At 40.6% G+C, this 23563-nt stretch overlaps 1 protein-coding gene across 5 annotated transcripts; it reads left to right on the top strand.

The window, feature by feature from the left end:
- The first annotated feature begins 770 nt into the window (after window positions 1-770).
- On the top strand, window positions 771-22955 carry LOC148411303 (leukemia inhibitory factor receptor-like). Of its 5 annotated transcripts, XM_088434766.1 has the most exons (19): window positions 777-4506; window positions 4593-4747; window positions 9233-9384; window positions 9479-9629; window positions 9739-9853; window positions 9953-10014; window positions 10125-10251; window positions 17313-17449; window positions 17546-17691; window positions 17773-17926; window positions 18031-18092; window positions 18317-18533; window positions 18739-18918; window positions 19029-19130; window positions 19229-19390; window positions 21244-21372; window positions 21499-21592; window positions 21682-21748; window positions 22377-22955. In XM_088434766.1, the coding sequence occupies exons 2-19, from the start codon at window positions 4678-4680 to the stop codon at window positions 22773-22775; spliced, it is 2526 nt and encodes an 841-aa protein (XP_088290892.1). In that variant the 5' UTR covers window positions 777-4506; window positions 4593-4677; the 3' UTR covers window positions 22776-22955. The 5 variants fall into 5 exon arrangements, 4 of the variants coding, with proteins under 4 accessions (XP_088290892.1, XP_088290891.1, XP_088290890.1 ...); XM_088434765.1 differs by having other exon boundaries at window positions 4652-4747; window positions 9739-10014; XM_088434764.1 differs by having other exon boundaries at window positions 4597-4747; window positions 9739-10014.
- Window positions 22956-23563: the final 608 nt, after the last annotated feature.

The following is a 23563-nucleotide window of genomic DNA, read 5'->3' as shown; positions in this document are numbered from 1 at the left end:
AGTGCCCGAAGCTAGCTGGCAGCAGCAAGCCTGCGACCCTTGTGAGGATAAGCGACTCTAAAAAATGGATGGATCCAAACTCAGTGATTGGCAATGTAATTTGCCACACAATGTGATTGATTGGTTCTACCTATTATATGTTGTAAGAATGTTTGGAGGGGCAACATTACACTTCTTATTTGCACAAGTGGGACTGTTTTATACAGTCAAGTTCTCCTTATTTGCAGCATTTGCATCCTTTATTTCTGTCTCAACTGCCTGAACTTTGTCTCACAAGTTCTCAAATGACCTCTAACGGTCAGTGTTCATTTTCTCCGAGCATTCCTGTCATTTAAAACATAGCATAACATATTGCCTCACCTTCCGATCAGATTGGTTATTGTAAAACCTGCTGATTGGCGACCACAATCGACTCCAAATATTCAAATCAGGTAAAGTCTAGTGCAAACTGGAAGTGCAGCGCTGAGCAGCGAAACAACTTAAAATGAAATACATTAAAAATGAGATCTGTCACTACGATGAGGCCCTAAGTCAAATCTTTATGGTCTGATGGGGTTCATTGGTTCATGTGTGCAGAGCCTTAGGTCAGAGCTTAAAGGTCAGGGAGGAAAGACTTTACAGGGAACAGTTCAAATTCATAATTTGTTAATATGTGTTGTGTGTGTGTGTGTGTGTGTATATATATATATATATATATATATATATATATATATATATATATATATATATATACACAATTCGTTGTATGACAGGAAATCCAAACCTATGTTAAATAGCTAATGCGTTAGCCCAGGTAAAAACATCAAAATTGTACATACATATTAAATATTAGTACAAAAATAGTATAGTAAGTGCTATGTATGTATAATATACATGTATACAATCAGAAAACATAGTTAAAAAATATAGAAAGGATTTGTTTACCTTTGAGTGCCGCTTGGTATGCCCATATTCCCAAATACAGGTTATCTACAGCATCGTTTCCATATCAATCATCTTCATACTTCTCTCTTTTACATCACTGGCAATCTTGGGACCCATGGTTAACCCTTTCAACTTTGAAGTAAGCAGTCAAATGCACTATAAATACGGTTTTGTAACCACTCACAATCGAACAACGCTTTACCGTTCTGCCATTTTAAACAAGTGAGGCCGACCAATAGCAGACCACCATCTCCGTGAGGAGACGCCGACCAATAGCAGACCAACATTGTAGTCACGTGTTGCATGGAAGCAGTTACCTAAGAACGCCAGCTAAAGGAGTCAAAACAACACAAATACAGCCAAGCTCCTATGGTCATGACAGTTGTTTTGGTTGCATAACCGGGAAAATGTCATAGAGGGGATGAAAAAACTCAGTATTCCACGTCGCAATGTTGTTAAAATAATGTAAATCAGGGACTTGTAACATGGGGGTCCGCTGTGTGTGTGTGTGTGTGTGTGTGTGTGTGTGTGTGTGTGTGTGTGTGTATATATAATATATACTCTCACACACACACACAATTTTAGGAATTATGAAACCAGAGTTTGATTAAAATCTTGAAGCATCAGAAGGCATGCTGAACCTTAAAAATACAGCTCAATTTATAGTGCTACAGGACAAGTTCAGCAAGGATGAGATTTAGACAGGCAGTCGCTGGCAGAAATCACGTACCTTCACCATTAGACAATACAAACGCACCGTGAAAATGCCATGAAATTCCTTCCCAAGTTGATTTTTTGACATTACAGTTCTTGAAATTACCTGAAGACGTAAGCGCACATTATTCAAACCGAAGAGAACTAATTCAGAATTGTATATAGTGTTTAAACCTTTGTATACCTTCTATCTAATCACTTTATAATGACAGTTATGCTATGTAAAGGGGTTCTGGAGAGCTCAAGATAAATGTTTTAATTTTCACCCCCTGACCATTAAAGGGATAGTCCATTTATTTAGCCTTTTTCACCAGTAAAAATTACTTTTTTATCAAATTTTATCACAAAAATATTTTTCATGTCTAATTAATACATTTAAAGAAACATTTGACCACTTGCTGTCAACTGAAAATGACATATAGTCTGAAGACCGAGGTAAAAATCACAGCTTAGTTTGAAAATGTCACATGACCAACAGATGAGCCGTGATGGTGAACTGAGCCTTGAGCATATGTGTCATTTTCAGTCGACAGCAAGTGAATTGATTTGTTTCTTAAGGTATTACATGTACATTTAAAGTAGTTATAAGATTATTCCAAGGCAAAATATTTTATTTGCAATGCTGAAAATGCCTAAATAAGTAAACCTTCCTATTAAGGGCACCTCAAAACTGCTCTGGAAGAATAATAATTGCAGTTATGTATTTCTTTGAATCCTTGATGAGATTCTAGCCATCAGATGACATAGTTGTCTTTATTCACTCCCAGCCCAGTTAAAATTCAAGCTTCAAGAGTTTTATTGTCATATGCATAGTAATTCCACACAATGAAATTCTTAATATGTTCACTTCCCCGAGCAGACTACAGTACATTCCATCATCGAGCAAATCATAAGGTGGGTAATAAAACAAACCAAAAAAAAAAAAAACAGTAATAGAGCAATAAGGGCAGTAATAGTGAACCACTAATAAATTAATAGACCTACATTCTGAGGATATTACGGAGTAGATTGAGTGAAAAGACTGTATTCTTGTTAGGAAGATAGTGCGGCTTTCCTGCACTGTGCAGTGTGCAATTGTGCCTCCGGTAAAATGACTGGTGATGAGCCAGATTAGTGAGTGAGGGATTTGTTCATGATCCGGATGGCCTGTGGGTAGAAGCTGTTTGCTAGCCTGGCAGTCCTGGCCTTCAGGCTCCTGTTGTGTTGTGGGTGAATATTGTCCCTGATGAGGTTGTGTGTCCTCCGCAGAATCCTGGTGTGGTAAATGTCCTGCTCCACAGATGCGCTATGAGGTCTTGATCACACATTGGAGAGCCTTCCTATCTTGTGCCGTACAGTTGCCGTACCACACTTTGATGAAGGTGGAGAGGACACTTTGGATTGTACATCTGTAGCGGTTGTGAGAATCTTTGCTGGCATCCCAAATTTCTTCAATCTCCTCAGAAAGTACAATCTCTGTTGGGACTTCTTGATGATCTGTTGAGTGTTCTGGGACCAGGTGAGATTCACGCTGGTGTTGGTGCCGAGGAATATTCAGGCCCTTCCCCTCTCCACCTCTGTCCCATTGATGAATAGTGTGGTGGTTTGTGTGACTCCAGCCTGCCGCTTGTGTCTATGATCAGTTCTTTGATCTTGTCTGTGTTGAGGTAGAGATTGTTGCTGTGACACCAGACCACAATGTCTGCCACCGCTTCCAGACGCTAGTGTCATCTGCGTTGTTAATTATGCTGGTGTCAGGAGGCAACACAGTCATAGGTGAAGAGCGTAAAGCAAGGGGTTCAGCACACAGCCCTGGGGTGTCCCTGTGCTTACAGTTCTGGTGCTGGATGTGTGGTTGTGGACTCTGACTGATTGGGGTATGCCACTGAGAAAGTTCAGCACCCAGTTGGAGAGGCAGGGTGCCAGACAGAGTGTGAGGAGTACTGAGAGTACTTAGGAAAAACAGTCCTGAGGTCGCAGTGGTTGAAATCCCCCACTGTGATGAATACAGCGTCCGGCTGTTTCGTCTCATGTTTGTTGATGACGTCGTGCAGCTGGCCTAGCGTACTAGCGGTGGTACCTCGTGGGATTTTGACTTCTTAAGCTGTCGATTGCAGTGAATGAAAGACAACAATTTAAAAAAAAAAAAAAAAAAAAGAATCTTCGAGGTCAATGGCGGTGAATGGATTAACTGTCAAAAGAGAAAGCTTTTCTTTTGTCTTCATCAGTAATGTCCCAATGTTGTGCATGGAGTGACAACTAAAGAAAATTATACACTATATCTACGATAGTAACCACAATGTTATTGTATTCTACAGGTTAGTATGAATATCAAGTCTCTAATCTCAAACTTAAAAGGGTTTCTGGGCGAGCAAGGAATAAATCAGTTCCTGAAATATACTGTACTCTGTTTTAGTCCTCTGTAACTGTTCAGTCCCATGTGCAAAGGGACCTCAACATATGTCAGGAAGAAAACTAGCATCTCCTCAATGACAACATACTTTTTTTTTTTACCCCCCCCCAAAAACAACTTGTTCTTTGTTATTTTTTTCTTCACCACTGCGCAAAGTTCCCCCTAACTTCCATAAAATTCCTTAGAAAACATGTTGTCCTCCAAACAGGCCCACTCCACAGCAGAATGAGTACCTCATTTCCAAGCACTTAAGAGTTTATGTCTTTATCTGACCACTATGACTAATGGTTACCAGAAAGTAGCTTCTACATTTCCTGCATTCCTATCCGCTTGGATTTCACAATCACAAGCCAGCAAATGGACTCCAGTGTGTGTACCACAGGCTCCGTTGAATGCTAGTGTTGCTACAAGGACAAACTGGATTTTTGTTTTGCTTTTATGATTCTTTTCTCATGGTTCTGGGACAGTTGTCACAGGTGAGACCTTTTCGTTTAGTTAAAAAGTAACAATATATTCTTTGATGACTGACACAAAATAACAATGTCGAATTTTGTTTCTGAAGCTAGTTTACAAATAAGTGAACTGATTCAATGGAGAATCACTAAAAAGTTATCCTTTAAGGATTCTGGCCGCAAAGTCTCAACATTATGATCACTTGGCTGATACTTGTCTCACTGTTCTGGAACAGCGCACAAGACGGAATTTTAAAAGACAATGGTGAGTAACCCATGTTCTTGTTATAGCTTACAGTTATTAAGCATTCAAAGACAAACAAAAACATTATTTTGACATGCTCTTTTGCTGTTAATAAAATATTAGGTAGTTTTTCATAGACACAGTCCTCTTTTGGTTGTCATAAATGTTCACTCACACAGATACTGCTGTTCCTGCTTAGCTTTGTCTAAAGTTTTTTTTTTTTTTTTTTTCCTGTGTGTGAGAGGTCGGACATGTTGTTGCTAAATTGGAACACAACACATCACACCACATAGAAATTTCCAGATAGCATGCACCCATATGGACATTCACCTCCAAATTTGTGAAACCAATTCCTTTCATTTATCAAAAAATTTCATGGCAAAAAATATTATGGGTATTCTGGCCATTGTTATTTTTTATTTTCAGGTAATTACATCTGCAGCCAATAAGTTCCTAAAATATTGCTGCACATGAATGGCAGATGTGTTTTGTTGCACCTACACCCTATTACATTAAAAACAAAACAAAAAACTAATCAAAAGTGTACATTACATTGGTTCCAATGCAAGATCCATTACCGAATGACGCACAATTTCCTAGTGAATGCCAAATAATGCCAAAAAATAACCCATCAACCCAAGGAACTCTTTAGTCTGTGCTGAGAAATATTGATAGTTTTCTGTCTAAAATACAAATTGTATCAGTGTGAATTGATGTGGACTGGCTGCCAACAAATGACAGACCAACGACATTGATTGACTCATCAACAATGTAAACTTTATTAATTTTTTTATTGACAGTCTGCGATTAAACAACAAGCAAAGTACCGTCAAATGACTGTGACAAATGGACAACCCGGGGTGCTCAAAACAATGCCAACCCACTGGAGGCTGACATATGAACAGGTCACAGCCAATACTGAAGGTCGGACCAGCAAAATTGACCAACGTGCCCACCTGTGGAAATAAAGTCTGAACATCTACAACCAATTTAACAATCACACTACCGAATTCTTTTTTTCCCAGAAAAAAAAATAGAACTTATGTTTAAGATATTTGGAAAATTAGTTTAAAAAAATTCACACTTCAATTTCCACCAAGAAATACTACTGGGACTGTAAATCCCATAGACCAGTGGTCCCCAACCACCGGTCCACGGATCAACTGGTACCGGGCGTGGGCTGCACCCGAAATAATGATTTTGAGATTATTTAGTTTAACAGTTCATACGTTTGTGCTTGATCTTTGTTCTTTTGGCACCGCTTCTGGCCGCTGTTGATATTACATACATAGTGAGAAGGATGATGTGGTTTTTTAGAGCAGCCAGCAGGTATAAGGTTTCCCCCCCAATCAACAGTACAGTAGATAGTAGTAGTAGTAGTAGTAGTAGTAGTTACAGCTGATGCAAAACCAACATGAAAACCAGACTGGTGCTTGTTGGTTAAAAGCCAGTAATTTGTCCTGTTTAGAAAAATTAATGACTCTTTCCATAAAAATTGGCCATAACCAGTACAAAGATTTGGAAGGTCCTGAAGCCAATGGTATACTAAGAGACATTGTGAAAGTTGTAAAGAATGCCTTTTTGGAAGGTGGCCTGATGAGCCAAGAAGCAGCTTTGGCCCTGATTTAAATAGATACATGTCAAAATGTGTAATTACACAGGATATAAAAGTCATACCAGTGGATGAAATTGTAAACGTGTGGAGATGCTGTATGCTAAATACACACAAGTTAGGTATGGGTGGATCAGATTAATACCAAAATATCAATATTTCAATGCAGGGTGCTCAGTGTTCAGTTTTAACCATCGACCAATTCGAGCACAAGTAGATGCAACTCCTGGGTGAGAGTGGATTACAACTCCTGCCCTCATTGGTCGATGGACGTGCCATAGCCGTGTAGGAGTGCCTGCCTCCCTCATGAAACTGTAGATGCCAAGGAAGAGCAGGAAAGAGCAGCGCTGCAGATGACCATTGTAAATTTCTTACCTAGATTTCTTTTGTCATAAATTTGAACTTCAAGTGTAATCTCTGATTGTTATCATGTTTGGTCAGCTCCAGGCTTAAGCCTTGTCCACATGTAACCGGCTTCATAGTCTCCCCTCTTCGTTGTTGTTTATTTAAAAAAGTCGCATCTATATGAAACCGCAGAGTGCTGTTTCAAGTTCATGTACAAGCATGCCAAGTCGCTAGGCAGAAGTAATGTCTTAAATTCTGCCCCATCAGAAAGAACTTCTGTTTCTGACATGTCCAACAGAAAGAACTTCCACCTCTGACGTCACCGGTTTCCACATCTTCCGCGTGAAAAAGAGTAGCGTTGAAGCTGGTTGCACACAACCACGAAACCGGAGGCTTGGGCAAGTCTCCACTTTGGCCGGAGGTTTTGAAACATTCAATTTTGATTAGAAAAAAAAGCCTGGTCACATATAGCAAATAGGGCAAAAGACATTTACTGCCCGTTTGCAAGTTCCCCGGCTACGTGTAGACAAGGCACTACGTTACTTCAGATTCATTTGCAGTCAACCACACACTTTATATTACTCTGGAGCTGTGATTTAAACCTTAATATCACTTAGCTGCTCAACATGATACAGCCATGCCATTTAACAGTAGATTCTGGCTCACAGGGTGAGAGGAGACCACACACTCTTCAGTATTGAGTCAGTGCAGTATTGCAGCTTTTGCATATCGTGTGTGTCAGCACTTTGCAACCACATCCTGGAACTTAAAATGGTTTACTACTACTGTACAGTGCAGCAGCATTCTAAATGCGTCATGCACAGTTTAACAGTGTGAAATGAGATTGTACTTTTTCTGACCCTTTCTCCGGATACACACTTGTTTTAAACATCAAAGAAAATCTGTCACGCCAATTGCAGCAATTGCAGTTAAGGCCCTGCAAGAGAGTAAAACACGGCAGAAATGCAATGAGAAGCCCAACTTAACAAAACTTAACTTTGCCAAAGAACATGTGGACATTAGTGCCTTGGTGTGCTTTTATTTTTAAGTTGTTTCCGACAGTGTGTCGTGATGCAACAGCTTGATTAAGTCTTTATACTTCAACTGTTCATGCCAACTCCCGATACAAACACCACAACATTGTTCTGAAAGCATGTTCAAGTACTAATTGGGGCGCTTACAAACATACGGCACCTTTGCTCAAGTGCTCCATATAAGGTATTGTGATCATCTTTTTGGGGAGGATTGTTTAACTTCTGTCTTGACATACATACTTTGATGCTCACAGACACAGTTGCTATTTCTACTGATCACATTTTGACAAACCATGCTGTCACAAAAATGCTGGTTCAGACAACTAATTCATTCCAAAGACCAAAATGTATTATGAGAGATCTGTCTAAATTCTTAAACTTTCTAGGGAAGAAAGTAGTGAGCTGCTAAGTACAGTTTAAATTTTAATCTTGCATTTAAATGTAAGAAAAAAACAGTTGTCGAGAATTAAAAATGTATAAAATATAGTTAGGTGAAAATGTTTTATTTGGTGTTCTGTGTTTATAACTGTTTTGCATCTACCCAGAGAAGAGCCGGGTAGATTTCTCATTGGAGACTGTGCTTTTGTTGAGTAGAGTAGTGCCGAGTAGGGTTGATAACGTCGGTGGAGACGGGGCTTTTGGTGCTTGTCAACAAGAGTGGCAGAGGCTTGAGCTCCTGCCACATTTGTGAGCTCGCTCCGCCAATGCACCATTTTGTCTTACCCTTCCCAGTGGGCGGCTTGCTGTGTTTCCTCTCATCCCCCGACAATTGACTGGTTTGTGGCCCAACTGCCTGGAACGGCAGAGGATTCTGTTTGAAATTTCTGACTGCTGACTGCATGTATTGCATTTTGGTTTCGACCTCAACTTTTAAAAGACAATTGCTTGCGAGTGTTTTTAACTTCTTAAGCTTGATTTTTACATTTTCGAGATGGTCATGTTGATGTGACCTACCAATGAACTAATTTTTGGGTTAAATTTGTCTGGTTCATGTGTGCAGAGCCTTAGGTCAGAGCTTAAAGGTCAGGGAGGAAAGACTTTATAGGGAACAGTTCTGTCTGTGGTTGATCAAACACTTTTCCCTCTCACGATCTAAAGATCTAAAGGGTGGTTACGAGGTGTAGTATCATCACTACCCCCCCACCCCCACCCCCCTTCACAGTGTGCAGTTCAACCTCATCAAACAATTATTCTGAACTGCAGCACAAAGCTTGCTGTCTATTTAGATTGTGTTTATACTTCCATGCTTTTACGTAAATGGCAAATCAAACATTTCTCAGAAATTTGGAAGATCTGAACCGACGCATGAAATCTAGTGTCACATCGGTCGTTTTTAAAATGTTTCTTCATTCAACTGGTCCTTTGACAAAACCGATGTCTGTCGGTGACAGACCGATATACACTCTGTGAGTAGCAATGGACAGCCCACCTCTGTTTGTCTTGTCTTTCTTAATTTATTTTTACAATTACAAAATTGGGACTCTCTTCAATCATCATATGGTCATTTTCCATCAGGCATTTCTCGCTGTGCACCACAGAATATAACAGTCACCACTTCAAACAACATAATACTGTTGACATGGCAAGATGACCCATCATGCATGTCCATGCATGATATGCTGATGTATGAGATGGCGGTCCTAACGGCTGACAAGTTTGTGCATTATGTAAGTTTTTGCTTGCTAGTTTTTACAATAATAATATCTGAAATGCAAAGCCAAATTGTTCACTTTTAACCCCCCCGCGCTCCCTAATGTTTAGGAGGAAGTTGCTGTAATGCCAAATCAAATAGGAACTATACATATCTGGACCTGGTCACCTCATCTTGCATTGGAGTGTGCTTCCCTCACACTAAAGCTGAGGTCTCGATCCCAAAACTGGACAAGCCAGTGGAAAAGCCATATTATTTCTGGTTGATAATACTTCTATATCCAGTTACCGTATTTATGACATTCTGAGTATGATGACATCCCTCATTTGTTGTCATGCAATATTAATATTGTTCTTGTGTGGTACAACAGCAGGGAACATTCACTCCGATTTGCCAGAGGTTTATCCACGAGACAAGGTGTTTGAAGTTGGAAGTAAAGCTACGTTTTGCTGTGTTCTACCAATGGGACAAGATTTGGAAAAACTGTATCTAAGTGAACCCAGCAGCACAAACTGGAACATTAGCAAGATCAGCAATCATACTTATGCTCTCACTGTTGACCTGAACAAAGCATCAACGACCAGTTGCACTGATATAATGTGTGAAACAAAGACAGCTGGCAATGGAGCTTGTGCGTACATTGGCTGTAAGTACAGAACAATATATTTTCACTCCAACATTGAGTTGTAAATGATTTAATTTGTTGATATTACATTAAGGAATAATTATGTTTCATATCTTATACTGATTGGCCAGATCCCCCTGCTGATCAGGATCTTTCCTGTGAAACCCGTGATTTCCAGTCAGTTGAGTGCATGTGGGCAGTGGGACGAAACACACACTTGGCTAATGGGAGTCCAACAAAATATCAACTACTTGGAAGGTAATGATTGATTTTTTTTTTGTTTTTTGGTAAAAAAGTTGCTGAAAAGTTGCTTTGGTGAATAGGAGTTGTGTACATTTGTTGCATACACAATAAATAACAACATACCATCCATCCATTTTCTTCTGTTTATCCGGGGTCGGGGCGTGCGGGAAGCAACCTCAGCAGGTAAGCCCAGACTACCCTTTCCCCGGCCATCCAGCTCCCCGGGAGGATCCCAAGGCGTTCCGAGGAGACATAGTCCCTCCAGCATGTCCTGGGTCATCCCTGGGTCCTCCTCCCAGTGGGACATGCCCAGAACACCTCAACAGGAAGGCGTCTTGGCACTGAGTCCATCCCGGATGATTGAGCCCCTCACCCTATCTCTAAGGTAGAGCCCGGACACTCTGCGGAGGAAACTCATTTCGGCCAGTGGTGTCCGAGATCTCGTTCTTTCAGTCACGACCCACAGTTCGTGACCATAGGTGAGGGCAGAAACATAGGTTGACTGGTAAATAGAGAGCTTTGCCCTTTGGCTCAGTTCTCTATTCACCACGACTGACCGGTACAGAGTCCGCATTACGCAGATACTGCACCGATCCACCCACCTGTCGATCTCACATTCCATCCTACCCTCACTTGTGAACAAGACCCCAAGATACTTGAACTCCTCCACTTGGGGCAGGGCCTCTTCCCCGACCCAGAGAGGGCACTCCACCCTTTTCCGACTGAGGACCATGGTCTCAGATTTGGAGGCGCTGATCTGCATCCCAGCCACTTCACATTCGGCTACGAACTCCTCCAGCGAGAGTTGGACATATTTACATATTTACTTAAATCTTAAACCTTAAACAGTGACTGGATTGCTATGCATTCTCTTTCCATGTCTCGGCTGTAGTAGTCGGCATCATGGTGAGCCACGGCCCACAGTTGACCAGAGCTGACCAAACGTGATTAAAAGGCAGGGTTTGCACTTGAAATTTCTATTTATTACAAAAGATAATACGCTTTCTCTCCTTCTGATGTCTCTCAGCCGCTCGTGTGCTATAAAAAAAGTCACCGCAATGACCAAAAGAAAAAGAAGAAGGAAAAAAGAAAAAAAGTAGGACTGTTCTTACCTGCCTGGCCAAGGTTGCCGTCATTAAGCTCAAGGGGCACTCCTTTGCGGCAATTGACCAATGAGTTGTAACTCACTCCCCTCAGTGAAAGTCTAGTCCTCATTATTGTCTGTGTCTTGAAGGCGGGCTCCTTGAGCTAAATGACAGATCATTGGCCAATCAGGTGAGAACAGTACTGTAGTACTTTTTTTTTTTTTTTTTGTCAATCAATCAATCAATCAATCAAATTTTATTTGTATAGCCCTGAATCACCGAAGTCTCAAAGGGCTTCACAGATGAAAAGAGGTCATGTGGAGACTTCTTTCGAAAAAAGAAGTCATACAGAAACATCTTTTCAGTGTAAGGTACACAACAGCATCCCCTGTCAAAGCTCCCAGAAGGGGAAGGAAAAACTTAGGGGAAAATCAGAAACCTCCAGAAGGGACCACAGGTAGGGGGAGCCCCCTTCCAGGCCCACAGGTTGAAGTGGATGCTGCATGTACCAAATACAGACAAATAGATACACACAAACAATATAGATTACAGAAAACATATTGTGCTATATAGTGCAGTGATGTGTTGACAGCAGGCAAAGCCATTGCGCAGGAACCATCCCACATTCCAACCAAGTGAACCGCAGACGGCCGATCTCCTAACCCGCGATGGTCGATCAGCGCAGGACCAAATGGAGGCGGTCAAGTCAACCCTCATTATCTAGCTAGTCCCCTCTCCGAGCCGGAAGAGGGGGGCAGGAAAAAGGAAAAAATAAGAAAGCTGCAGACAGGCTCAATTAACTAAATGCTTTTGAGTATAAATGTGTTTTTAGTCGGGATTTAAAGATTTCTACTGCGGTGGCTGCGCGAACTTCCATAGGTAGGGCATTCCATAGTACTGGCACGCGAATGGAAAATGCCCTTGATCCCGCGGACTTCTTTTTAGCCCGTGGGGTTGATAGCAAACCAGCATTTTATGACCGAAGTTGTCGGGGTAGAACATATGGTGATACTAAGTCGACAAGATAGGAAGGAGCTAAACCGTGTAAAATTTTATAAGTAAATACCAACACCTTAAAATCACATCTCATGTGTATTGGAAGCCAATGCAGGTCAGCTAGAATCGGAGTAATATGATCGAACTTTCTCTTCCATGTCAAAAGTCTCGCTGTATTCTGTACAGCAGTGGTCCCCAACCTTTTGATCACTACGGACCGGCCTTACATTTATATTGTGGACCGGGGGTGGGGGTGCTGGCTGCTCCGAAAGCCACATCATCCTTCTCAATATCTCACTATGTATGTAATATCAACAGCGGCCAGAAGCCAATCTCGCAATGGCCGAGACCGTTGTGCTGACAATGCTGCGCTATCGTTAGCTTAGCACAGTAACTACGGTTCCACAGCTGTTAAGTGAAGCAAACGCGTTGCACATACCAGTTGTCTCAAGTTCTCGCTTCCGCCATTTTACAAGCCAGGTGAGTGCTCTTGCTTGTCTCTGTTTTGTATTGAAAGCTCAGCTGGCCGTGTCGGATCGCTCCTGGTGACCGCAAAGCGGCCGCCATGATTCATTCCTGCCCCCTGCGTGAGCCGTTGAATGTTCCCGAAGTTGATTGGCTGTGGCAACGCGAAACGCGGAAAAAGTAAAAAAAATGTAACTTCACGTGAAAGGCGAAATTTCGCTTCTCGTGACCATGCGCGGCCATTCGTGTCGCTCCATTTGCATCCATCGCGTCGCCCAACGAGCATTCGTGCCCAGTCATGAGACAACTCTATTGACTACAATACAAAACGCTTCGTTTTTTCGCCTCATTCGCATTCGATGTGCGCGTACCATTAAACTAAATCGTCTCCAAAACATTATTTCGGTTGCGGCCCACACGGCCCGGTACCAGTTGATCCATGAACCGGTACCGGTTCACGGACCAGGGATTGGGGACCACTGCTGTCCAGACTGTAGGCTTTTGATGTAGGACATTGGAAGTCCAAAAAACAAAACGTTACAATAGTCTAGGAGCGACGTAACAAATGCATAAATTAATGTTTCTGCATCGCTAGGAGAAAGAATAGGGCGAATTTTAGCTATATTGTGAAGGTGAAAAACCGCCGTTCTTGTCATGTTATTAATATGTGTTCGAAAGAAGAGAGTTGAGTCAAATATCACGCCGAGATTTTTTGCAGAATTACTTTGGGAAATAGTACAGTTTTCCAGGTTCAACGTGGTATTCTTAATCAAGTGCTGATGATGAGCAGGGCCAATAATTAACTCTGTTGTACTAAAGGGTTAAGAAGCAGAAAATTGGAAGACATCCATTGTTTAATCTCGGCAAGGCAGGCCTCCACTTGCACGGATCTGTTATTTCTAAAGGCATATACAGTTGGGTATCATCAGATTAGCAATGAAAACTAGCAGAGGTCCTAGCAGAGGACGTCTTTTGAGCACAAAGCAGCCAAGAGCGATGGAAAAAGGAAAGAAAGCTTTGGGATCCTCTTGCCCTTTCTAATAATTTTGAATTTTAAGTGAAGACTCTGCCTTTTAATCAGGTGTGGTCAGCTACTTGCTCTCAATTTTGACATACAAGCAACTACTGCCGCGGCTCAGAGTGACAACCAAGACATGAAAAGAGAAGCCATACCAGTCCAATTACTGTATGCGGTTTAATAATTTAAGATTTAATTAAATATGTGTACTGCAGTCTACTTCGTGGGTTTTACTTATTGCGGGGGGGATTCCGGTCCCCATTAACCGCAAATAACGAGGGATCACTGTATATATGGTATATGGTGGGAAAAATGTATCACACCTTATGCTTAAGGTAATATACAGCTATTTGTGTGATTAAAAATAAGAACTCAGGTGAAAGTAGAAGTACTGAATCTCAAGGTTGGGCAGTTCATCGGTACGGAAAGACGTGCATCAGTTTTGCCGACGGACGAAAACATTACAACATGATAAAAACAATGGACTACGACTGACGAAACAGTGGATTTTGTCATTGTAATCCATCATTGCAATCGCATCACCGTGTAACTTTTGGTGATGGTTTGTCAACTCTCCCAGGGAAATCTTCCAAATTTCCAAACAAAAATTATTCTGTGATATACTTAGGAGCAGATAATATAAACACGGTCTAAATAGGTAGCAAGCATACATACATGCACCCAGAAATGGCTGACTCGTTTTATGAGCTGATTGCTCATTTTACCTCTGAAAAGTGCTGAGCCCTCACAAGAGGGACACAAGGGACTCACAAGACTAAAAAACTATGGGTCCCAAAATAAATGTTTGGAGTCCCAAAAATCGAGCAGTAAAAATGACAAAACCAACAACATACAGTATATTAACAAATGTCACAGTAAAATGTATTTAAATAATAGAGTGAACTTACAATGTGACCTCAGTCATCATTTTCTTCATAGTTTTGATAGTTGTCTATTTTGGTAGAAAATAGGCTCAGCTTCAATATGTTATGTTCAATATGTTAATATTTGTTCTTCTTCTCGATCTTCGGAAGTGTTTCGTTTTGGCTCATTGTTGCCTGGTTGTGTATTACTTGACTTGACACTAATACTAACAAAATAGCCGAATTGATGTTGTGTCAGGCCTATAGATAGCACTTTTAGGAGGGTTTTTTTTCTACAACCAGGTCCTGCAGATAAAATCTCATGAAAACGAGGTCTCAGGTCAAAACGAGAAAACATGACCTGTGAGATCAAAACAGACATGGTGGACTCATTTATAAAAAATGTTAGTAAGTGGTCAAGTTTTGCTGAATAAAAGAGTTAATGGGCAATAATTAATATTTCGATTTCTGAAAACTAGGGGTAGGAATCTTTTTCTCATGGGTCTCACGATTCAAAATAATGTGATTCAATCAAAAATGATTTCCGCTTGAATGTATAGATTTGCAAAGAATTGTCATACAACTTCAGACTGCTTTGTATGGAGCCTCTATAGGGACATGGTGAAAAAAAAATATTGCGAGATCTTGCAATATTTTTGCTCACAATACTTTGCGAGCTCTCACAATAGTATTGCGGGATCCCATAATAAGTATTGCGAGATCTCGCAATACTTATTGCGAGAGCTCGCGATCCTTGTTATGTGAACCAGAAGTTAAACAAACACAGCAATGGAGCAGCCTGAGCCGACACATCATCTGTGGGAGAGGTTTATTGTTTTTTATTTTAGTATTGGCCTAGCATATAAAGACATCAAACGGACAGCCCCTGTGCACTCGCCGAGCCTATAGTGCGCATCAGGATCAATGGTGTATTTTCAGCGAAAAAGGCGGATTAAATATTTTACAAATGTCTTTTTTTGACAATGTAGAAAATAGTCTGTGTTCATGAGGGACAGAGCCATCGTTGGTGGTCAGACAACATAAGAGGTATTGATCGTGAAAGTGCAAATATGGCACTGTCTTGCCAACTTTACTTAAGTGGCCAACACGACAAGAAAGCCCCCTCGCCCTATATATTCTTTTCAATGTTTCTCACTTATGTCAAGGCAATGTCTACGTGCAAAAATGGATTTGATGTCGGCTCAGGTTGCTCAACATCGAGCTCTCGCTCGCACGAGTCGTCCTCTGCGCTCGCTCAGTTCTGTTCACGCGTTACGTTTGTGCCACAAAACCAGCCAATCAGAGCTTGTAAAAGCACATTGATTGACAGCTTGGTATCCAATGAGATTGCTTGTTGTGTTCACCCGGAAGGAGCAAACGAGAGTGCGTCACATCGACGTGGGCGGGAGGGGTGGGCTTATATTATTAAAGTACAAAAACTAACAAGGTATTTCTGTCAAATGATACAATACAGTAACAATAATAATATTAAAAGTAATTCTCCAGCCCAAGTCCGTGTTGACGCACTCTCGTTTGCCCTTTTCGGGTGAACACAGGGCAAACGAGAGTGCGTCAACGGATAGCGTACAAGCAATCTCATTGGATACTAAGCTGTGTCAATCAAAGTGCTTTTACAAGGTCTGATTCGGCTGGTTTTGTGGCACAAACGTAACGCGTGAGCAGAACTGAGCGAGCGCAGAGGACGACTCGAGCGAGCGAGAGCTCAATGTTGAGCAAACGCGATGTTGAGCGAGGGAGAGAGGAGTATCGCGAGCAAGAGCGAGATGTTGAGCGAGAGAGGGCTATCCCGAGCGAGCAAAAAGTAATTTTGAGCGAGCAATTTCTTTTTCTGTGTTCAAACTCCTTCGGCGCGCGCTCAAACTCTTATCATTACGCGCTCAATAGTTTTTTTTCTTGCTCTCAAAATCTGTTTTCTCTCGCTCAGTTTGATTTTCTCCGCTCAATTTTTTTTTCCGCGCGTGCGTAATTGTGGCACAAATATAACGCCATATTGCAACGCCCCTACAAAAAACTTTGCGTCCGGGGGACGCATGTTGAATTGAAATTATGCATCCCACTGCATAAATCATGTGTCGTGGGCATAGGGACGCAGGCAAACGAGAACACTGATGATTAAAGAGAGTCCCCTGATGTTGTAATCATCAATAAAAAAACAAGACTAAAGCTAATATAAACACTGATGGGCAGTCTTAAGGTACTGATGGACCACGAATGATGAAAACATTTTAAAAACACCGGAAGGAACAATATCCTCCATTAGTTCATTACACGATTAAACCTTCCAAGTTTCTCAGAAATGTAATTAGCCATATACCTGTAGGTACGACGACATGCATACATGGACCGCCCCACAAAATATAAACCACAAACGAATGAAAGTTGCATGGCCAAGACGCATGCTAGAAAATGTTGACAAAAGACATTTGGAAATAGATTATTACCAATTCATGTAAGTTGTAAATGTCTGTCCATCTGATAATGTTCGGGCCGAGAGAGAAGGCCTTGAAGGCCCTGATGGCACACCACTGCTTGTGGATGGTAAAAGATACTGTGGTGTGTCATCATGTGTTTGATTAAAATGTCGTGTGTTTGATTAAAATGTTTATTCTCTTGGCCTTTGTTTTTCAGTAATTGTGCAGAGGGGTCCAGTGGGAGATGCTCTTACAAAGTTCAAGTGGATTTTGGAGAGTGGAATTGGACTTTAACAGCACAAAACCAACTTGGCACCATCAAGCTCACAGATAGGGCAGACCTTACGAAAAGAGGTTCAGTACATCTGTTAAAACCCGTTTCCAAAGTTAGACACAATCCCGGTAAAAGAGATATTTTTGTTGATCAAATTCTTTTTTGTGTCAATTTAGTGCACATGTTTGCCCCTCGAGAAATAAAAGTCTCATCAGTGAACGCCAGTAGCGTCAGACTAGAGTGGGATTGGGCAATAGAAACTTACGACATTCTCAATATAATATGTCAACTAAACATCAGTGATGGGAAAACGCATGCAGTCGTAAGTTAACAAAGCAAGTATCAGAAAGGTGTCGATCAAAATGGCCAAATAAAACGTTGCTCATATATACTGTGATCCTAGAGGCGATATGTTGGGGTTGGTCTAAATTTGGCAGTCTTGAATGGCTTGATTCCCAACTGGACATACACAGTGATGATGCAGTGTGGAACAACTGAACATTTCTGGAAATGGAGTGAGTGGAGCCCCAGTATTGAGTTCCATACGATGGGCGATGGTTGGTATTTAATGAAAATCTGTATCAGACAAAACAAATACAACTTATAAATACAGTTTTTTGCCTGGTATTCGCAATCAAGTTGACGTTTCTATGTCTCATAGTTCCAGACACTCTTAATATATGGATGCAGGTAAAAGACAGCCAAACCATCATCACTTGGAAAGTAAGTTTATACCATAAAAAAATTCTAATAAATCCGTTTAGCCTAATTTCTTAAAAATTATGATATCTAATGCAAATATAAACATTTTTTTTCCCCCACAACTCTAAAATACCTCAAAGCACATCATGTAATTTTGTCAGTTTCTATTCTGCTTCACAGAAACACATAGTCATTTTCTTAGTTTCTGTTCTGCTTCATAGAATACTGACTGTTCTCTTTTGTAGGTACCAATGGCCAACCAAAGCCATGGCAACATCATAGATTATGAAATTACATGGGCACCAACCTCTGATAAACCAGAACAATCGAGAGTAATGCACCCAAAGCACAGTTTTGCTCTTAGTCTAGACACCAGAAAAGAATATGCAGTCAATGTTACAGCCAGGAATAAATATGGAAGCTCTTCTCCTTCAATGATCACCATCCCTATCCTCAATACAGGTATGATGAGGAATTATAAAGCACCGTTGTGTGAAATGGAGCGAAGTCAAGTGTTAATAATTTAGCTTTGACAACTTTCTTTTTATTAATTGAATTTGGAACAGTCTATATTAATTGTAAATTTCACTGCACAATAGAACATATAAACGTTGAATAATGTAAATACAATGAATGTTTACACTTTTAATTGCATATTTTCTTACAGGAAGTTGTAGAGTTACATCCTCAAAAGCACAAGGCATGAATGGTGGTTTCAATTTGTCTTGGTCTGCCAGTCCAATCGCTAGCTGTGGTTATATTGTGGAATGGTGCCCAACCAAAGGGCCGTGCATAGTAGACTGGTTGAGAGTCCCTCCAGGTCAGACAAATGTCAGTATATTTTCAAGTAAGTTAAATTCTCTATGGCAAAGATATCAACAGTTGCATCTAGAGAATGATGTGTTTTTGTCGGAAAGCACCTTTCTTTTCTTCTTTTGTTTGCTATGCCTTCACCAGAATACTTTAGAGAAGGAGTTAGATATTTGCTGTCAATACATGGATGCACTAACGGAGCTCCTGTGTTACTTGAGACACAAGAAGGATATGTCAAAGAGACAAGTAAGTGATAAATATGAATGAAGATTTGTCATGAAATAAAGGTCATAAAATGATTGTTTTATATGTTGAGGCTCTCCTTGTTTCCTCTGCCTTGCCAGTCATAGACAATGGTCTTTTTAAAACTCTGAAATGGAAACAGAGGAATATGGATGTTGTGGTATCCTGGGATCCTGTAGCACTACAAGAGCAGCCTGCTTTCATCCAAGGCTACATTTTATATTATTGGCACAACAACAGCACTGTCATGAATGTCAGCACAGGTAACGTTAACTCAATTGTTTTTCATAAACAGCCACACTTTAAACAAATCTACACACATGCCCACACAAGCTTGAGCATTTCATTTCTGTGTGCAATTTACCTTTGAGAGCTCCTACAGTCTTTGCGAAAGCAGCTACACTGCATTTCAGTAATGGATTTTTTATGATAATGTTTCTTCTAATGATGGTAAATAATTTTATTGTCGTTGTATTTCGCGATGGTGGCACAGCAGTTCACTGGTGAGCACATCCACCGCATTGTTTAGAGGTCGTAGGTTACCTTCCAGCTACGGCCCTGCTGTGTGGAGTTTGCGTGTTCTCTTCTTGCCTGTGTGGGTTTTCCCAGTGCACTCCAGTTTATTCACACATTGCAAAAACATCCAGGATAGGGACAATCTATGGGACACTCTAGATTGTCCTTAGGTGTATTTGTGAGTGTGAATGTTGCTTTATGTGGGTCCTGCGATTGGCTGGCAACCAGTTCAGAGTGTGCCCTGCCTACTACTCAAATGTTCTACCGTGTTTCAAATGCATTCAAGTAAAATACGTTTGCCAATCACAAATGTAGATGTAAATGTACCTACATTTCTTAAGTAATTCATTGGAATTTCAAGTGTAAACTCTGATTGTTATCCTGTTTGGTCAGCTACAAGCTTCACTGTAATTAGACACCTGGGTGCCGCTAACATAACCGTGGCTCTCCGTAGACTACAGTCAAAGGGATGGGAGTGGGAAGGGACAACAAAACAGTTAGTGTACTGTATAAGGTTGAATAATTTGAGATTTAATTAAATATGTGTACTGAAGTAGTTCGACGTCCGAGGAGTGCCTTTGGCAAGTGCATTTATAGTTAACTGATCTGTCTGGAATGCAAGGTAACCTTCATGCTGCGTTCCCATCAAACGCGATTGAAGCGTAAAAGTGGACAGTTTTTTTATTGTAGTCAATGGAGTTCAGGGCGCGATGGTGCGTCGGGCGATGCAATGGACGCGTATGGGATGACACGAGATGCCGCACGTCCGGTAATTTCGCCTGTTACGTAAAGTTAAAAATTGAACTTTTGTCGCGCGTCGTGACAGCCAATCAGCTTCGGGAATGTTCAACGTCTCACACAGAGGGCAGGAATGAATCATAGCGGCCGGTTTGCAATCACCGGGAGCAATCCAACACGGCCAGCTGAGATTTCAATACAAAAATGGAGCCAAGCAAGAGCACTCACCTGGCTTGTAGAATGGCAGAAGGGAGAACTTGGGACAACTGGTATATGCAGCGTTTGCTTCCTTTTTTAACAGTTGTTGAACCATAGTTACTGTGCCAAGATAACAATAGTGCAGCATTGACAGCACAATATTTAGCATGGTATCGGCCACTTGATTACAGAATTGAAACTTTTTTTTTTTTGGCAGATGAGTATTGCTACTAAGCGAGGGACACGCAACATAAAAAAGAAGAATAAATGTGCTGTAGGAGAAAATGTTATTTCTCCTGCATCCCAGAAAAGTGAGAGTTCTCAGCAAAGCTCTCCTTTCCGGATCCACTGTAAAGTGCACAGCAAGCACACTCCCCTCCCCCTGACAAAAACTTGACTTCACAAAAGTGATCATCTTGACCCCTCAACAAAATGCCTTGCATAAAGAATAAACGACGTGCTTTCTTGCATTCGGTGTGAATGTAGTGTTACAGCGTGTCTCTCCGCAATATAGCTTTAGGGGAGGCGCAAGGGATCACTGTACTTTCAAAACTCTACCCGAATATGACCAGCTGTGTTAATCGCCACTGCTGAAGGTCACTCGCATAATATGAAGCCTGCCTGTGGTATTTTTCTACAATTTCAGACTCCTTTTTTGTTTCAGATGATGCTCAGGCCACCAGTTTAATAGCAAAAAACCTTCAAATCAACTCCTACACATTCACCGTGAAGGCAAATACAACTGTTGGTCAATGTGGTGCTACGTCCATCACAGTCACCTTGAATTCACTGAGTACTTTGTTTCTTCTTACTAGCTAGAAAATTGGTTAGAAATGTGTTAAAATGACAGTATTTATGAAAACAACCCATACATCAGAACACTGCTCATTGTTTATCTGTGCTGTTTGTCTTCCACCAGCTGATAACTTGATCAAGGCTGTGGCCATTACTCTCACTACTATTTTTGTTCTCCTCTGCTTAATTGTTATTCTTTGCTACAGAAACTGGGAATGGTGAGCAACAAAACACACTGTCTCATCATGTGTCACTCTGTTGTTATACTTTGCTTTTCAAAACATTTTCTGCATGTTATCTTTTATAGTATAAAAATGAAAGTGTATCCTCCAATTCCAATGCCAGTATTTAAGGACAAATGGATGACATCACTGGTAAGTATTTGGTAATTAAATTTGAATTGACTCACTTACAGGATTTTGAATTCAGCAATTCTGCAATTCAGCACAATTCAATTTCAACGCATATCAATAAAAAAAGAGAATATATTTTATTTGTGTATATTAACCCTAAATTTTATGTATATGTGGCTTATATATATATATATATATATATATATATATATATATATATATATATATATATATATATATATATATATATGAGATTCTTCTCATTGTTTGAGCTCAAATACTGTAACTTAATGTCACAAGTGGGCGAAACATGAAGAGGCAAGTGAACATCAAGTTGGTGGAGTGTTGCATTGCTGTCGTTCTGTCATAGTGAAAGAGAAAAGTCAAAACATCGAACTCTCAAATGTACAAGTTAACCTCTGTTTGTAAACTCACTTTTGATGATGAACCATGGGTCCCAAATGAAAGAACACGTTTTTAAGAGATGTTTTAGAGAGAGTCAGGTCTTTTCATCTGTTTGTACTGATGCAAATGAGCCAAACTGGTATTTAACTTCAACAGTGAAATGTAATTAACAGTAGAAGTTGAAAAATGTCTCACAAAAAGTTTCAGATTTTTCCACAATGATGGTGTTGTTATTTTTTTCCAGACAAAAAGTTGCCATCCTGTTTTTGTGGAAATGAGTCACCACAATGAGGCAGAAATAATGGCTATTCCAGAGCTTCACTGGAAATCAGAAGCACCAGTGATGGGTTGTGTTGACCAAGGAAGCATTTCATCAGAAACTACCAACGGAGACCACAACAAACCAGTTGAAAAGCCCGTCACACATGGCTCCATTATTCCATGTCACTTACCAGTACTATCACCACCAACATCATTATCATCTGTTATGAAATCATTCAACCTGACCTCAACAGACTCTTTAGACACAGGTTCCTATGGATATCAGCCACAGAAGCAAAGGGGACACCTCAAAGAAACGCGAGATAATCCTATGCCTTGTGTTTTAACATACATTTCGCTTCCACAATTACCTTCTGAATAGATGGTGCACCCTCATTTTAATGCTTGGAATGACCACAGCTGGAAGTATGGAGAAATAGTTAATACACTGTTTAGCACTTTTTGAGTTTACATAAAGCACTTTACAACAGACAATTACAATTCTTCCCACAAATGTTACTTTACAGACAGCTGTTACATTAAAAGTAAAATTCTAGTCAAAAGTAAATGTCTTGTGTGTTTTTTTTTAGGCTTTACTAACATAGATCTAACAATGGCACACCTATCACTAGAAAAATAGCCATTTTTTTCTCATTATCAATAAGTTTAGGATGGGGAAGTTAAATGATAGAGGAGGCTACAACTTTTAAATCCAAATGTTCATATTTTTGTCCCAACATTTTTTTTTTAAATGTTTGAAAATTACTGAAAGGCCATGCTAAGGAGAAAGTGTGGCTGGGGGTGAGAGTAGTCTGGATCTCCATGTTTAAGCTGATGCTTCTATGGTCAGCCTCTGATAAGCAGAAGATAAATTGTTGGCATTAAACATTCTCTGGGTTACATTTTTTACTATCCACTGAAGCCCAGTTTTAAAGTGAGGTTTTTTTAAATAGAGTCAGTCAAGTGGGCAAAGACCCAAATTGCCTCTGTCCCACTATTTTTTATAGCTTGGCTGAGTGATACTCCAGTGCCTCCTGAGTCATTTACCCAGAAGGATGTGTGTCTAGACATACTTTCTATATATTAAAAGCAAAATATGTGGCAAAAGGCACATGCACGTTGCTGGCTTCCCCCACTGCCGGTGTCCACCAATATCCACCTAACCCTAAC

This window comes from Hippichthys cyanospilos, chromosome 15 (genome assembly GCF_059441005.1).
Source record: "Hippichthys cyanospilos isolate Australia breed blue-spotted pipefish chromosome 15, RoL_Hcya_1.0, whole genome shotgun sequence".
Taxonomy (NCBI): Eukaryota; Metazoa; Chordata; class Actinopteri; order Syngnathiformes; family Syngnathidae; genus Hippichthys; species Hippichthys cyanospilos.
This window is presented reverse-complemented; position numbering and strand designations above follow the sequence as displayed.

What these genes read in the sequence shown, in the direction of transcription:
- LOC148411303 (XM_088434765.1), top strand. Translation starts at nt 4,678, where the DNA reads ATGATCACTTGGCTGATACTTGTCTCACTGTTCTGGAACAGCGCACAA. An exon ending in AAATATCAACTACTTGGAAG is followed by an intron (nt 10,252 to 17,312) that starts GTAATGATTGAT and finishes TTTGTTTTTCAG; the next exon opens with TAATTGTGCAGAGGGGTCCA. An exon ending in AGGATATGTCAAAGAGACAA is followed by an intron (nt 19,131 to 19,228) that starts GTAAGTGATAAA and finishes CTGCCTTGCCAG; the next exon opens with TCATAGACAATGGTCTTTTT.